The sequence below is a fragment of the Mustelus asterias genome, chromosome 26 (genome assembly GCF_964213995.1).
Source record: "Mustelus asterias chromosome 26, sMusAst1.hap1.1, whole genome shotgun sequence".
NCBI classification, from domain to species: Eukaryota; Metazoa; Chordata; class Chondrichthyes; order Carcharhiniformes; family Triakidae; genus Mustelus; species Mustelus asterias.
In genome coordinates, this window is record NC_135826.1 from 9,353,732 (window position 1) to 9,371,183 (window position 17,452).

Consider the following 17,452-nt stretch of genomic DNA (forward strand, 5'->3'; position numbering starts at 1 on the left):
CCTGTCTGGTAAACAGGAATGATCCCAGCGGTGCCTCCAAAAATGTAACCCCCTGCTGACCACTATATGGGGCTACTATTTAAATATTCAATCAACAGGATCCCGAATTCCTAGCGGTTGATGTTGATTTGGCTAATTCCCTGTTTACCCATAAATGTCAGTACTGTAATCGGAATATCAAAAATAAATTTAATAACAAATGTAATTAACAGACATAAAACAGTGAGCTCTGATCTATAACCGTTGGGGCCCATCCATTGGTGCACACATAACTCATCCTCAGTAACACATTTGTAGATACTGTTCCAGTTGGATTGTATAGTCCCCACCAGTTACTCACGACACACACGCACACAGTCCAGAAGAGAGACACGTGTAGAAGATGATGCAGGAGGCAAAGGTGCCGCGAGCTATCCGTGCAGCAAAGTAGGTCGAGTGCGCTGAAGGCTGTCCTCCTCGGCAGTAATGAAAAGAACAGGCGAACCTCTCACTCCAAACCGAATTCTCACTGCCTGGAAAAAGCTCTCTCTCCACACTCCCTCTTCAGCTCTGCAGCTGCTTTACTTCCTGGCGCCTTTTTTTCCTCCCGCCCCCAGAGCAATCCCATTGGCCCAGCCCACATCACTCAACCAACAGCATCCTGTTCACAGCACCCGCCCGGCAAACAGGACACTGAAACCCACAAGGGACAAAGAACACTGGTAAATGTCTTCCCCACAAATTTTCCTCAGTCCCTTACATAGAGTTCTCCTTTCTCCCCATGCTTTTCTTCCCAAATCAACACCACTAAAAATAGATTACCTAGCCGTTCAGTGGCTTTTTGCAGGAAATTGCTATGCGCAAACTAGCTAGATGTGCCGGCACGTGATGGTAACTGTATCTTAAAATATTGACTAGACACCATTTTAAAATCTCCTAAAGACAGAAGGTGTTCCATAATTATAACTTATTCCTCTTAACATCCCTTACACGTTGTGTATTCACGTTAACATTACAGAAAACCGCAAATGTGCAAAATCAGCATTCTAGTCAACCCAACTGAGAATTTACACAAGACCAGTCAGATAATTAGGCTACACCAAATTGCACTAAGCATTGACCTGCAAAATCATACCAGAGTATTTTCAGATTCTAAAATCTGGGGCTCTGCTTTAAACAGAAATACTTTAAAGAGTTTCGAAACATTTATTTCACTAAAGTGGATCGTCTTAACCACCAACAGAAGAAAGTTTTACAAGTCTGAATTATGGCAATAATTTGATTTTACAATTATCCAAATCTTCCCAAGTATAAGCTACTCACTCCAATGCATCTTGTTTCTCCTTCCGTTTTTCCTCCTTTAATCTCAGCCTCTCTGCTTTCTCCTTTTCTTCTTTCTCTTTTTTCTCCTTTCTCTCCTTGTCTTTTTGTTCTTTTTCCTCATCCTTTTTTCTCTTAGCTTCTTCCTTTGCACGTTCTTTGGCAAGTCTGGCCTCTTCTCTTGCACGTTCCCGCTCTTCCTTTTCTATTTTTAGTTTTTGTCTCTTCTCTTCACGCTCCTATGACACAATGAAACCTTAAAGCATTAAGGGGTGAAAAATATGTTTAAAACTGGTAATATTGGAAGTTTCTACTATAGGTCAAATCCTTCCAATCCTAGACCCATATAAAGGGAAAACCACAAAGACATTAACTTTAAGAGCTTGATTTAACATGGACCACAGTTTAACCTCTGCACATCCTGGAAACATATTCTACTCTTCTGAAAGGTAACAATGTTTATGCTCCATCATTGTAACCCTTCCTTGGATGTTTGTCTAGCTTCCCCTTCAATGCATCTGAACTACTCACTTGAACCACTCCTTATGGTAAAGAATTCTACATTCTCACCATTCTTTAACTTAAGAAGTTTCTAAATTCCCTATTGGATTTCATAGTGACTACTTCAAATTGATGGCCTCTTTTAATGCTCTCTCAAATGGAATATTTTCCCTGTAACCAAAATCTTTCATAATCTTAAAATACCGCTTATGAATTCACCCCTTTTTATCAAGAGAAAAGAGGTGCACCAGATTCATTTGGTACATAAACCAAACATCTTTGCTATCATTCAATACTCACCCATAATCAAGAGACCAGTGACCACCTACAGTCAAGCAAAAAACACTGCCATCTATTCAACCTCCATAACTGAACTTTGCTGAAGTGGTAAGTGGGGAGGAAAGAGAGAGGACGACAAAGCCTAGCATTAAAATTCCAGGGCAACTAGGAGCATTGTGCCTACCTGTGCCAACTGGTACAAGAATTTGATCAATTTTGCAGATTTGTTCAAGCTGCAATCATAGACTTAGCAGAACATACCTCAATATTACTGGTTGGATACATTGTCTGTTTTTGGGCGTTCTGAGTTTAGACTTTGCTTTACCAAATAATCAACGGGCTATATTAGAAGATGCCCTCAACTTACAACTTAATTGTGCAAACATCCTTTCATCAGGAAGCAAGTATACTTTAGTCTCAAAGGGTACCCAACCCCAGTGTCACAATGCTGTCAAAGGAAAACCTCACTAATTTTCTAGAACAGGCAAAACCACATCTTTTTAATGTTGCAAACCGGGAGGGCAAATTGGTCAGAGAGGTTCCAAGTCAGCATTTTGATTGAACAAAAACTATTCAAGTTTCATTTTGCCTTTGAATATAATCAAAAACTCAAATCAAAGAACGTACAGTATTTGAAGTCCTCACGATACTCAATGTCACAGCTCAAAAGGTTATATTAGTTATATTTGCAGCAATTGAATATGTTCCTTCCAATACTTTAAAATTTTCAGAAGTAGATGCTACTGAGATACCTACAGCCAAAACGAAGGTTAAGAACCTCATCAGCAGTTTGCAAATCTGGCCCTTGATCTAAGGCAACAAACCTGCTGAATGGAGTCAGTGTTCAATTGCAAAAATATTAAGACGCTATGGAGTTATCACCGATTCCAACTTCTGGAAACAATGCAGGAGGGAAAGGAGCAGATGGTGGAGTCTTGCATCAAAATTTGGGAACAACTTGAAGCATGGTGGTGCAAATACATTTTAATTTAAGATAGCAAGGAGAAAAAGAAAACATAGCAAGAAACCATTTGAAAAGAATGGGATCTGGATTAGAATTAGGGAAGTTATTTGGACTCTCAAATAATTAATTGCCAGGCAGTATTTAATAAATAAATTGGAATACCTGTTGCTGCTGGAGTCTCTTGCCTTGCAACTTTGGCGTAAGTGTAACCTGCAAATACAATGGCTCTTATTTTAGTACGGCATATAAGTAAAACTTTCATATCCACATCAAAGAGAAAAAGCTAATTGACAAAAATCCAACTGTTATCCTGTCCAGTTTGAAAGCCCCTCCCTGCATTTTACACAGCAGCAACATTGAAATATAAAAATGTCCTGCATGTATATAGCGCCTTTTATCATCACTGGATGTCTTGCCTTACAACCAAAGTAGTACCTAGTGTAGTCATGTAGCTGTAATGTAGAAAATGTGGCAGCCAATTTGCACACCAAACCTTTGCAAACAAAACGTGATAATGACTAGGATCTGTTTTTAGGGAAGTGACATTGATTGAAGGCTGAACGTGAAGTGGGGCTTGGACCCACATCCTTCTGACTTAAGAAGTGAGTGTGCTACAAACTGAACCACATTTGGCACCTTAAATGAACATTTAACTCCAGCAAATAGGAACTTTACAGTAAGCTATAAAATTGTACCATAGTTATTTTTTCTCTTTGCTGTTTCAATTTAATCCCAAGTCCTAACTTTAAAATCCTGAACAATTTACACATGCATAATGTATCCTAGGAATCAGTTAAAAAAAACTATGACTGTTAAAGTGGAGTTAAGTCTCATTATTATCGGGCTACATTCGGAGTCAGATTTGCGAGGATGACTTGCACTAACCTCGTTGGCCACAATTTTAAGATTGTACATAAACTTGTATCAAACGCAAAATAATTGAAAACTTTGACGTCTGTTTTATCCCTACAGACAGCATATAAAAATACTAAGGTGATGGAAAAACAGGTCATAGGAAAGTTCTTTCAAATTAGAGACTTACAGGAATGTGAACAAGAAAATTACAGCTGACCACCAGCAGCTTTAGGAACAGCCATAAAGATCTCACAGCTAATCACTAAACAACTTCATATCCTCCAGGAAGAAAAACTAGCTGAATTTTCATTAAACAGATGCTGAGTAGAAGCAGTGGTAATCATCACCCAATTTCCATGGCATGGATTTACACTAAAATTTCTCCAAGTACAGTTAAGCCAAAAGACTTGTGTGCAGGTGCCCAGAAAGCAGTTTTATTTGCTTTTGTAAGAACTCTACTTCAACTAACGTTTTACTGGGGAAATTCAATGTAGCACAGAACCTAAAGCAGCAGCACTGAAACACGTCAATATACAACTGCAGCTGACTTCGTTAAGCATTCAAAATTTAACCATTGAACTAATAAAACATTCTGAAAATGCACAAGGGTGAGAGGATCTGAAAGCAAAATGGGTTGAACCTTTCATAACTTTGCTAGTTATGACAAAGGGTCTCAAATGTACCATTAACTTTCAGCTAAACTTGCAACCTTACACGTTTTACTTTGTTATTAGTTTTGTGAGGATAGATCAGCTGATAGAGCACGGTAACAAAATTGTCAGGATACTTCCAGTGAAAATATGAACGAAGCTATTTGAACAGCACCCTTTTCAAAATTCCAACATTTACATTTGGCACTAGAGGCCTTTTTGACTCGGATTAAAACTGTTCACAAGCCAACAACGTGCTCAAATAGGGAATCTCAATTTAAATACCTTTGGTGATTGATTGTCAACTTGGATTATGCATGCTCAAGAGATGTCAGAAGCTTTTTGACAGGGGAGATATCATGCAATGCCCTTTTAAAATAACTTCAACTATATTAAGTATCAGTAAAACAGAAAGTTAAAAACCAAGTACCAGTAATAAAGGTTTAAAAACCAAGGAGAAAACCTTGGCGTTCCCTACAACGTTAATCTTGATATGGATTGGTATTAAGTCAAGCTAGATTTTGAGCTAATATCTATATTGGCCCAGGCTCAGAGTACTCTCTGGAATTCAAGTCACATTAAATCTTATTTGCTAGCATGGGAGAGACTTTGATGTCAAACAGTTTAGGCTGGATTCAAATCCAGATTTAAAGACAGAACCTCACACTACCCTACAACATCACCTTGCATCTCTGAAGAGTACGCAAAAAAAGGACGTAAACCAGATGCTGCCATTACAAAACACTAAGATACTAAGGAATCATGATTAGGAACACAGGATTAGTCACAGAACATTCCTTCTCAGCCTTAGTCCAGGATAAGACCATGTCCAATTAGCACACTTGCATATGATTTGAATAGGGCAAGTTTGCATATTTCTGGGATCCTGATTCAATTCCAGCTAAATCCAATTTCCAACAATTGCAGAAACAGCATAAAACTAGGTATGACCTAATAAATCAGAACTGACAAAAGGAAATTTTACCTGGGAGAGCCAAAAATGCGAGGGTTAGCTTTTGACAGTTTTAGGAAAAAAACAGAGAAATCCTTTATCCCAACAAATAAACTGCAAAAATATCACCGACAGAAAGCAGTGCAAAAATCAGATTTGAAAATAATTTAAGAATTTTGTACACTAAAATATTCGAGAGAGCTTGTGCAGATTTTATAAACATTGGATAGACTTGCTCCCCGTATCAGTGTCCTAATAAAATGGCAATGCCTTTTTAAGGGCTGATAATCAATGCCAACATCAACAGGGCAGATCCATCTGCACCTCAGAGCTTTGCAATCTTTCACTATTTAGATAACCTTTTTTATTCTTCCTGCCAAAATGGACAATTTCACGTGTTCAAGTTCTGCTCCATTTACCAGATCTTTGCCTAAACCTAAATAATACTATATTTCTGCATTAAATTTCTGACCCTTGCACTATCTACAATCAAACTTTTGTGCTTAAAGTTCTGTGTTTTACAAAGAATCATACTGTGTAAATGAAGTTATTAAACTTCAAAGTTTCTCCTTTAAATTCCAAAGTGCCTGGTTGCACTTTCGTTTGAAAACTTCTTGAAATTGAGTATGGTTTGCCATTTCACATTATATAAAGTTATAACAGAGGCAAAAAGGCAGCATTGTTCATGATCTTAGCATCACCTACTGCACCCTATTCACAAAAGTTTACTAATAATCTAGAAAATAAAAGAGCAGGGCCCAGATTATAACAATTTAGCTGCAGAAAACAGAGTAGACCCCATTAAAAAAGCAGCACGAAAGACAAAAACTGCTGAAAAATTTGACAAAATACATTAGGGCTTATCGATAGCAAACCAAATGTTTCAGGAGCAGTCATTTTAAGAAGTGATGCGACATTTTACAATTAACAACCTGGTATTACAGAGAGGCGGAAAGATGATGAAATCAAAATAGTTGAATTTAGCAGATGGTTGTGATCTTATCTGTAAGAATATTTGTGTGACTCTTTTCCCTATTCCAGGTTAGTGCTTCAACTCCACATTAATTTTCAATAAAATCTTGTGGGTTAAGAAAGCGACAAGTAAAAAGTCATGTTCTTATTTACAAGTGCATTCATTTTCAATTAATACTCCTTTTGTCAAGATTTCTTTTCTCACTTTTTTAAAGTTACATTTCCATTTTAGTTATTGCCTTTTAGATCAGTGCCCTTTGCTAAGCCTTTTTCAAGTCTTAAATTTCAGCATCAATTTTTTATGCATTTGCAATAAATACACATTGCCGACAAGCAGCTGAAGATTTGGGAAGAGACCATTTTCCAACCAAATGGTTACTTCTCAAAGAGCCAAAAGTTAATTATGTGGAACACATCAAGAAGGATCATTTTTAGTGAGTAAATATTAAAAATTTTAAGAACGGAATTTCAAATATAAAGTTTGTTCAGCTAGAAACAAAGGTTAGATTGCTGTTAGTGGGGTCTTCCAGTCCACCAAAGTCAACCATGTTATGTCGTGGCATTCTAGTGTCATCAATAGATTTCAAATTTTGTTAGAAACAAAAAGTATTTATTGAATAGCGAAATTTAGGTACAGGAGGTTTGCAGCTCTGGGCTGCCCTGGAGCAGGGCTCCAACCTTTATATGCCCACAACATGGCTTCTTGAAGATTCTGCCTCAGAGGACTCCACCCTGAGGTAATCACAACTCAGTTTCCATTGGTTCCTCAAGTCATGTGACCAAATTCTGTACCGTCTTAAAAAGACAAATACCACAAACAACCAAAAAGCTATGCAAATTGCCAGCCAACAGCTCATCACCTCTGTGGCATTTCAGCCAAAGAGCCGCAGTAGAGTCAGAACAAATGACAAAAGCCAGAAACAAGATATGAGTAATGCACAGCAAGTTGAACATTTGGACAAAGATAAGTCTACGCCAGTCCTCCCAGGAGAACACAAGGCGAATATATGACTCTTCAGCCACACTGCTATTAGGCTTTACTCAGGTCCTACAGTTTTGTAATTTGAGAAGCTGTGCAGGGAGGAGTGTAAAAAGCAGCATGGCTAGAGAAATCAGCAGTCACATGTACCTTCATTACAAAATCTGGCTGCATAGTTTTGTTAGCCAACAGATCAATTGCTTTTGCCAGAAGTGAATAGGTTACCTTATGCTGTGGCAGTGGGTAGGTGGGCTGAAAGATTAACTCAAGGAAGTAAGGTTCACACAATTGCATACAGTACCCCTATTTTGCCCTTCTTGCCCCTTTCCCATGGAAGGAGAAAATTCCAAGTAATTGCATCCATCTCTTTCCGATAACACTGCTGCCTTTAATTTAATAGTAATATAAAAAAAAGTCAAAAAAATAAATACAAATACTAAGGAAAATTGTTAAGCAGGGAACAGAGTAGTAAGAAATAAGTGGAAGGGCAAGTTTATTAAAGTTACTTTTCATAACTTGTATTTCTTTCCTGTTTGGCCTTTCAATATGATAGTTCATGATTTTCCAAAAATGTAAAATTATAGCCCAAGTCTTGAATTTTCCTCAAGACAGAGGAGGAAAAGCTGGGCATCACTGAACGCTGGCCATCCGCAAATGCAACAACAGCCACTAAAGAGAAGCAACAATTTGACAACAGATGACTGCTACTGCAAAGACATTGAGGGGCTGGTTTAGAAAATGGAGGGAAGTCATTAGGCTGCTTTAACAAAGGAAGGAAATTGAAAAGTAGTAATTCTATATTTTACAGTATCAAATGCTATATGGAGTTTTTAAAAAATTTAACGACAGTACACTGGCTTGCTGATACTTGATGGGAGTTAAAGCCAGCAGTGGGATCTACTGTGTCTCCCTCCCAGTGAATGTTTTTTGGGTGTATAATTAAAGTGAAGTTTTGCCACCTAACTATGCTTCGACATTAATTCTCAGAACATCCCAATGCCAACTCTTCTCAACTGATGTTTAAGGATTAGGGTGTGAGCACAAAAGAAACAGCACAATTTTCTGATAAAGGGATTTTTGACTAACTGTTACAGGTGTTGAGTCATATGAAGTAGCACATTTTAGAAGGTGAAATGAAGCACTTTTTTAAAAATGAAAAAATAAAGATGAAAACAAGAGCCATGTTTCACAAAATGGTTGCAACGCAAATCTGAACATCCCATTATAGAAATCTTGTACCTTGGAATGGATACAATGAAGATTCACGAGAGAAAATGTTACACTTGAAAAGAAAAGCTAAACAAATCTAAGTCTTTTCACAGAAGGTTTGTGGGGTTTTGGAGGGAGGAGGGGGTGGTGTTGGGGGAGTCTTTAATGAAAATGTTGCAGATTGATGATGACCATTCAATGAATGAAGTTATAAGGATGTCTCGCCCCCATCCCAGACAGTTATATGATCAGTAATTTGGGGGTCAATTTAGCTCAGTTGGGTGGACAGTTGGTTAGCGATGCAAGTGACACCAAAAGGGTTCAATTCCTGTACTGGCTGAAATTATTCATGAAGGCCCTTCTCAACTTTGCCCCTCGCCTGAAGTTTGGTGATCCTCAGGTTAAATCACCACCAGTTAGCTCTCCCCCTCAAAAAGAGATCAGCCTATGGTCACCTGGTACTATGGGGACTTTACCTTTAATCTCCTCAGATTATTTGCAAGTCATAGAGGTTTACAGCATGGAAACAGGCCCTTCGGCCCAACTTGTCCATGACGCCTTTTATTTTAAACCCCGAAGCTAGTCCCAATTGCCCGCAATTGGCCCATATCCCTATATGTCCATCTTACCCATGTAACTGTCTAAATGCTTTTTAAAAGACAAAATATTATCTCTGGCAGCTTGTTCCAGACACTCACCACCGTGTGAAAAAATTGCACCTCCGGACACTTTCGTATCTCTCCCCTCTCACCATAAACCTATGCCCTCTAGTTTTAGACTCCCCTACCTTTGGGAAAAGATATTGACTATCTAGCTGATCTGTGCCCCTCATCATTTTATAGACCTCTATAAAGATCACCCCTCAGCCTTCTATGCTCCAGAGAAACAAATCCCAGTATATCCAGCCTCTCCTTATAACTCAAACCATCAAGTCCCGGTAGCATCCTAGTAAATCTTTTCTGCACTCTTTCTAGTTTAATAATATCCTTTCTATAATAGGGTGACCAGAACTGTACATTGTATTCCAAGTGTGTCCTTACCAATGTCTTGTACAACTTCAACAAGACAGCCCAACTCCTGTATTCAATGTTCTGACCGATGAAACCAAGCATGCCGAATGCCTTCTTCACCATTCTGTCCACCTGTGACTCCACTTTCAAGAAGCTATGAACCTGTACCCCTAGATCTCTTTGTTCTGTAACTCTCCCCAACACCCTTGAAACTATTTCATTAAGGGCAGAACTGGACTAATATTAGTAAAGAAATAGAAATAAAATGGCAATTAAATACTACTATAAAACTTAAAGGATACCGCAGAAGAGATAAGGAAAGCTAGTAATAGTAAAAACAAACTTTTTTTTTGTCTTTGATGAATGTTAACAGAATCTTTAGATTCAGCTCTGGAATACTAAGAGATAAGCCACCTTACTGGAAAGATTTCAGCACTAAGCAGTTGGAGAATGTGCATTAAAGTCATAATTGTAAGCAATAGAGAGATTCCAGACAAAAAAACACTTATGGTAAAGTGTGTCTTTGCAGTCAGATTGAGCAGTCACTCGTGAATTAATTTAGGTTCCTGTTTCAGAAACAGTCCGACCTGCTGCGCATTGAAAACATTTCGCTTTACATCAATTACATGGGAAGGCTGTGCCCAAGCCAGGCAGCTGGTCTAATTTTCATGAGCACAATACTATCAAGGGAAACTGTGCAAAAACATAGGTAGGCGGGGTTCAGCTTTCATATTACAAATAACAAAACATTTTGTCGACTTCATAACAGATGTAATGTGGGCGGCACGTTGGCACAGTGGTTAGCACTGCTGTTTCACAGCTCCAGGGACCCTGGTTCGATTCCCGGCTTGGGTCACTGTCTGTGTGGAGTTTGCACTTTCTCCTCGTGTCTGCGTGGGTTTCCTCCCACAGTCCAAAGACGTGTGGGTTAGGTTGATTGGCCATGCTAAAATTGCCCCTTAGTGTCCAGGTTAGAGGGATTAGCGGGTAAATATGTAGGGATACGGGGGTAGGGCCTGGGTGGGATTGTGGTCGGTGCAGACTCGATGGGCCAAATGGCCTCTTTCTGCACTGTAGGGTTTCTATGATTTCTATGAATTGAAAATTCTATGCTGTTTACAAAAAACATTTAAGCATAGTTAGTAGCCAACAATGACAGAATAATCAAGTGGTAATCTTCCCCATTAAGAGGGGGGCAATCAAAGGCAGTACAAATGTAAATTTCAAATTGGATTGCTTCAGGAAAACAAAAATAAGTCAATAGGTGCTACTACTGCACCACCCTCTTGTTCATAAAATTGCTCGCTTCATACCTTAAAAGTAGCATTTCATCTTTGCTTCCAGGCATGCGTAATTGTACTCTTAGATATTTCAAAGTTCTCATTAATGTACAAGTGACACTTTTTTGCCCACACCCCCAAATTTCAAAAATAATTTCATATCAACCTTGCTTCCAGGTGTTGAGAATGCAGATCTGGGACTTCTCTCATCCGCTGAAGACTTTCCTTCTGGTGAGCTATCAGTAGCTGAAATAGAACTTGATAAGGAACTGATGGGTGACTCGCTGCTTTCATTTGTAAATGACCCAGTTCCTTCCGCTTGCACTATGCCCTTCTCTAGACTCCCAGTCCAGCATGACTTGTCAGCCATTATATCTTTTAACACCACTACTGGCACTCTGCCTTTGAACACACTGTTCGCAATAGGACTATTGCCTTCAATTTCTTGTCCTTTATTTGCTTTACTTTCCATGCTATTCTGCCCAGGTGCTGAACTTTCAGAATTTACCTCTTGATTTACACCAAGCTTCAGGTTATCCAACCAGTTACGTTTTCTTTCTGAACCAACTTTTGTTTTGTTACTCAGATCTTTAGCAGAAGTCAGTATTTTTACACCTGTGGTGCCTATGCTGTCCAAGACTTCGTTGCTAGAATCGGATGTTAAGTCAATTGTACAGTGGAGTTCACTACTGTGCATCTTAACCGTAGGATTATTCTTCTGAACGGAACACAAGAAATCATCAAGAGGTCCTTTCCCATTAACAAGTTTGGAGGGAGCCAAATCCCCATCTATTGTTTCAGAATTTCCAGTTTGGCCATCCAAGTTTATTTTGCAGTCATTTTCAACATCTTCGACAGATGCTATCAGTTTGACTGCAGCTGGTGAACTGGTAGAAATTTTTGTCCGCTTGGCATCAGTAGTCTCTTCATTTTCTGACTTTGGTACAGGGTTGAGACGTTTGAAAGGCAATCGTGCTGCAATATAAGCACAAACAAAGTTCCTTTGTTAAGTTTGTTTCAAGACAAGAAGCAATTTACAACATATTAAACAAAACTAAATCAGGACTGTTTCTTTCAATCTCCTCCCCGCCTCCAATCCAGGGGTTAACCACTCATGCTGAAACATGGAGTCCATAGCTATCAGCAGCACATCAGAAATTCAAAACTGCTTCATTAGTTAGCCTGAACAATATCATGGCATACCATTAGCCATGAGCCCAAAACAGTAGTTAAATTTGCTTTTAATGACAGGAGAAGTAATGTTGGTTTGGACACCAGAAAAACAAACCGCCTTTTTAATACAAATATTTTAACGTACAGTTAAACAAGCAAATAGGACAGCCCAAGAACAAATGTGCCATGAGAACAGGGACCAGCCACTCGCCCGATCGCTGGTTATTGTACATAGGTAAAGTCCCAATGCATTTTGCATCTTGGGGTTGGCATTTACGACCCAAATTTATATCAAACTAAAATCAGTAGATCAAGGACCTGATCTTGAATGGATAAATGCCATATATGATGCATACACCCGAAAGGAAAGCCAATAAACCAAACCGCTAAACATGCAAGTAGAGCAGCTTAAAATAAATGACATGCAGTGAACAGAAACGTAGTGCCAACTCAATTTCCTCGAGTCATAAATATAACTCATATTACACAACGAAGAGACTGAAGTTTGCAGTTACTGTAGATCGCAGTATACAAGTCAACTTTGAAGCCTCAAAAAAAATCCTTCCAAAAACAGGGGTCAACTTATACACTGTATAATGTTAACTGCCAGGTGTTGGCATTAGGCGGTTGCTATTTGAATCATAGAATCCTACAGTGCAGAAAGAGGCCATTCGGCCCATCGAGTCTGCACCAACCACAATCCCACCCAGGCCCTATCCCTACATATTTACCCACTAACTCCTCTAACCTATGCATCCCGGGACACTAAGGGGCAATTTAGAATGGCCAATCAACCTAGCCCGCACATCTTTGGACTGTGGGAGGAAACTGGAGCACCCGGAGGAAACCCACGCAGACACGAGGAGAATGTGCAAACTCCACACAGAGAGCGACCCGAGCCGGGATTCGAACCCAGGTCCCTGGAGCTGTGAAGCAGCAGTGCTAACCACTGTGCTACCGTGCCGCCCTACTTAATGGTGAAAAAAGTGGCAATTTAAATTAAGTCGATGTGAGATGTTTTACTGAATTAATACTGAAAGAATACCTTTAACTGCAATCAAAACATTTTAAAACCAGTCGAATTTGGCTTTGCACCTAATATACAAGTTCTCAAATTCAGTCACTCACTAGAGCATCATCATAAGGATCCCACTTTGGATCAGATTTGGTGCTTTCGGTTTCATAATCATTTGTCCACAATAAATCACCTCTCTCACCATCCACTGAATTTGATATTTTACCTTTTTGAACAATCTGATGACAGTTCATGCATGAACAGCACCCAATAATTTGATGACGAACTCACACAAGATTAAAAAGGCACAGGCAGTGCACTTTTCCATTTTCCCCATCTCTGTCTTCCACCAATTGCAAAAACGATCCGGAATGGCTTATTGAGGTACACATCCAAAAGATTGTACTACGGACATCAGACCCACCAGTATAATAGTATTGTGGGTGTTACTTCTTCACAGGTGCCTCTTGATCTCATTGGTTATATGGGGTATGAACATGTTCCACACTAACAAACCTGTGTCCATGTAGGCCACTGGAACACCTATTCCCATCAATCGATAACTTCACTCCATCCTCATCCATACAGATGCTGTCACGGACATACACAAAATCTCCTGCAAGGAACTTAAGATGTACAGCATGGTTTTATTTTTTTAATTTCTCATTTAGTTATCAAAAAGTTAAATTTTGTGCTGTCAGCCATACAGGCCAGTAACACCGAATTTTATTTTCTCATGTCCTGTGGCTTTCATTAGAACAGTTTGAACCTTTCCATTCCATAGCCTGGCTGCTGAACATATTGAAATTCATGGGTGTTCATTGGAGTTGCCAATACAACATAATAGGCACTCATGTTTTTGCCACTGTCTGATGAAGCGCTGGAAATTGGTAATTTTGGCACGAGATATGTTGGCAATTTGAGTGATCTTGATCGTCTGCAGCAACACTAGACATTTCTGTTCCATAAAGGGCTGCATGAACTAGTTGTTGCTGAAACTTTTGCTGGACTCTGTTTCATTTGGTCCATTTAAGTGCTTTTATACTCATTTCTGGTGACAATGTAACCACTCTGATGATTTTAAAGGACACATTCCGATTTGTGCTTCTCAAATCAGGCAGCTGAATTGTCCCTGTTCTCATAGCACATTTGTTCTCAGGCATCTTCTCTGGGATGGATGCCCGCTTCCTCCACTCTCACGCCAGTTTTTCAATAACACGGTATTCCCTCTCTGCAGCAGTTATTTGACAAGTTAGCAAATGTCACAACTTTTAGCTTGAAACCAGGTTTATACTTTATTCTTTTTGCCGGAGGACCCATTCTGTTCAGTCACTAAATGCTCACACATCACTTGGCAACATGGCCTTTATCACCAGCTTGATCCCACACGATGACTATGACACGATGAATATGAATAAAACGTGCATTTTGGAGTTGAAAAATTCAGGTGCATTCCAAATACAAGTTTAGCATTTATCAGAAACGTTGGATCCACTTATACACCGAACATCGGCGTAAACATGAATTTTGGTATTGAAAAAAAATGACATTGCCTCATATGTCAGGTTGACTTACACACTGCAATCTATGGTAGTTTTACCACTGATAGGAATTTCTGAGGATTTACTATCTATGAATGTAGAAGATACAAGATCAGTTACATCCCAAATTCCTACAGGCAACATTACAAAATGCAACTGAATTCTTAATAAGTTGGGAGAAAAAAAATTCAAGAATTTTAGACATGTGCAGAACAAAACAGCAAGTTCATATTTCTAAGAACATAAGAAATAGGAGCAGGAGTAGGCCATCTGGCCCTTCGAGCCTGCCCCGCCATTCAACAAGATCATGGCTGATCTGAAGCGAATCAGTTCCACTTACCCGCCTGCTCCCCATATCCCCCAATTCCCTTATCGATCAAAAACTATCTACCCGTGATTTAAACATATTCAACGAGGAAGCCTCCACCACTTCAATGGGCAGAGAATTCCAGAGATTCACTACCCTCTGAGAGGAGAAGTTCCCCCTCAACTCTGTTCTGAACCGGCCCCCCCTTATTTTGAGGCTGTGCCCTCTAGTTCTGGTTTCCCTTCTAAGTGGAAAGAATCTCTCCACCTCTACCCTATCCAGCCCCTTCATTATCTTATATGTTTCTATAAGATCACCCCTCATCCTTCTAAACTCCAAAGAGTACAGACCCAATCTGTTTAATCTCTCCTCATAAACTACACCCCTCATCTCCGGTATCAACCTGGTGAACCTTCTCTGCACTCCCTCCAAGGCCAATATATCCTTTCGCAAATAAGGGGACCAGAACTGTACACAGTACTCCAGTTGCGGCCTCACCAGTGCCTTGTACAGTTGCAGCAAGACCTCCCTGCTTTTATATTCTATCCCCCTCGCGATAAAGGCCAACATTCCATTCGCCTCCTTGATCACCTGCTGCACCTGCAGACTGAGTTTTTGCGATTCGTGCACAAGGACCCCCAGGTCCCTCTGCACAGTCGCACGATGTAATTTTTCTCCATTTAAATAATATTCCAATTTACTATTATTTCTTTCAAAGTGGATAACCTCACATTTGCCAATGTTATATTCCATCTGCCAGATCCTCGCCCACTCGCTCAGCCTATCCAAATCTCTCTGCAGACTTTCCGCGTCCTCCACACAATTCGCTTTCCCACTCACCTTCGTGTCATCAGCAAACTTGAATACCCTACATTCAGTCCCCTCCTCCAGATCATCTATGTAAATGGTAAACAATTGAGGCCCCAGCACCGATCCCTGCGGCACGCCACTGGTCACCAACTGCCAACCAGAAAAGCACCCATTTATCCCAACTCTCTGCTTCCTGTTAGATAGCCAATCCCCAATCCACGCCAACACCTTACCCCTAACTCCGTGTACCCCAATCTTCTGCAGCAACCTTTTGTGAGGCACCTTATCGAACGCCTTCTGGAAATCCAAAAACACCACATCCACCGGTTCCCCTCTGTCAACCGCACTAGTGACATCTTCATAAAAGTCCAGTAGATTCGTCAAACACGACTTTCCCTTCATGAATCCATGCTGCGTCTGCTTGATCGAACCATTCTTATTCAGGTGCTCTGTTATTTCCTCTTTAATAATGGACTCGAGCATCTTCCCAACTACGGACGTTAAGCTAACCGGCCTGTAGTTACCCGCCTTTTGTCTCCTTCCTTTTTTAAACAACGGCGTAACAGTAGCTGTTTTCCAGTCAGCCGGCACTACCCCAGAGTCCAGCGAATTTTGATAAATTACTACTAACGCATCTGCTATTACCTCAGCCATTTCTTTCAGTACCCTGGGATGCATTCCATCCGGGCCCGGGGACTTGTCTACCTTCAGTCCTATTAGTCTACCAAGCACCACCTCCTTAGTAACAGTAATTGTATTAAGGACCTCCCCTCCCACCAACTCTCGATCTCTAATATTCGGCAAACTATTTGTGTCTTCCACCGTGAAGACCGACACAAAGAATTTATTTAAAGTCTCAGCCATTCCCTCGTTTTCCACTATTAAATCCCCCCTCTCATCTTCCAAGGGTCCAACATTCACTCTAGCCACTCTATTCCTTTTTATATACTTGTAAAAACTTTTACTATCATTTTTTATATTTTGAGCTAGTTTAGTTTCATAATCTATCTTTCCTTTTAATCGCTTTCTTAGTCGTTCTTTGTTTTTCTTTAAAGCTTTCCCAATCCACTAATTCTCCACTATTTTTGGCCACTCTGTACGCATCTGATTTTATTTTAATACTCTCCTTTATTTCCTTCGTTATCCACATCCGGTTATCCTTTTTCTTACAGTCCTTCTTTATCACCGGAATATATTTTTGCTGAGTACTTTAAAAAATCCTCCACTGTCCCTCAGCTGTCCTACCTACCAGTCTGCTCGCCCAGTCTACATTAGCCAATTCCACCCTCATCCTATCGTACTCCCCTCTGTTCAAGCAGAGGACACTGGTTTGGGACCCTACTTTCTCACCCTCCATCTGTATCAGAAATTCCACCATATTATGATCACTCATCCCAAGAGGATCCTTCACAAGAAGATCCTTAATCCTACCTGTCTCATTGCACAGAACCAGATCCAAGATAGCTCGCTCTCTCATAGGTTCTGTAACATACTGTTCAATGAAACAATCCCGACAGCATTCCAAGAACTCTTCCTCAAGCCCTCCACGTCCAATTTGAGTCGACCAATCAATATGTAGGTTAAAATCCCCCATGATTATTGCCGTTCCACTTTTGCACGCATCCATTATTTGCTTGTTTATAGCCCTCCCCACCT

General features: G+C 40.0%; 1 protein-coding gene across 2 annotated transcripts in view; it reads right to left on the reverse strand.

The window, feature by feature from the left end:
* Window positions 1-17,452, reverse strand: part of chaf1a (chromatin assembly factor 1, subunit A (p150)) — a 56,925-nt gene that overhangs the window by 31,884 nt on the left and 7,589 nt on the right. For both annotated transcript variants that reach the window (XM_078198147.1, XM_078198146.1), the window contains exons 3-5: window positions 11,117-11,925; window positions 3,206-3,253; window positions 1,303-1,538 (exon numbers count right to left, since the gene is read on the reverse strand). In XM_078198147.1, the coding sequence (XP_078054273.1) occupies window positions 1,303-1,538; window positions 3,206-3,253; window positions 11,117-11,925 (1,093 nt within the window). The remainder of the gene's footprint in view (window positions 1-1,302; window positions 1,539-3,205; window positions 3,254-11,116; window positions 11,926-17,452) is intronic.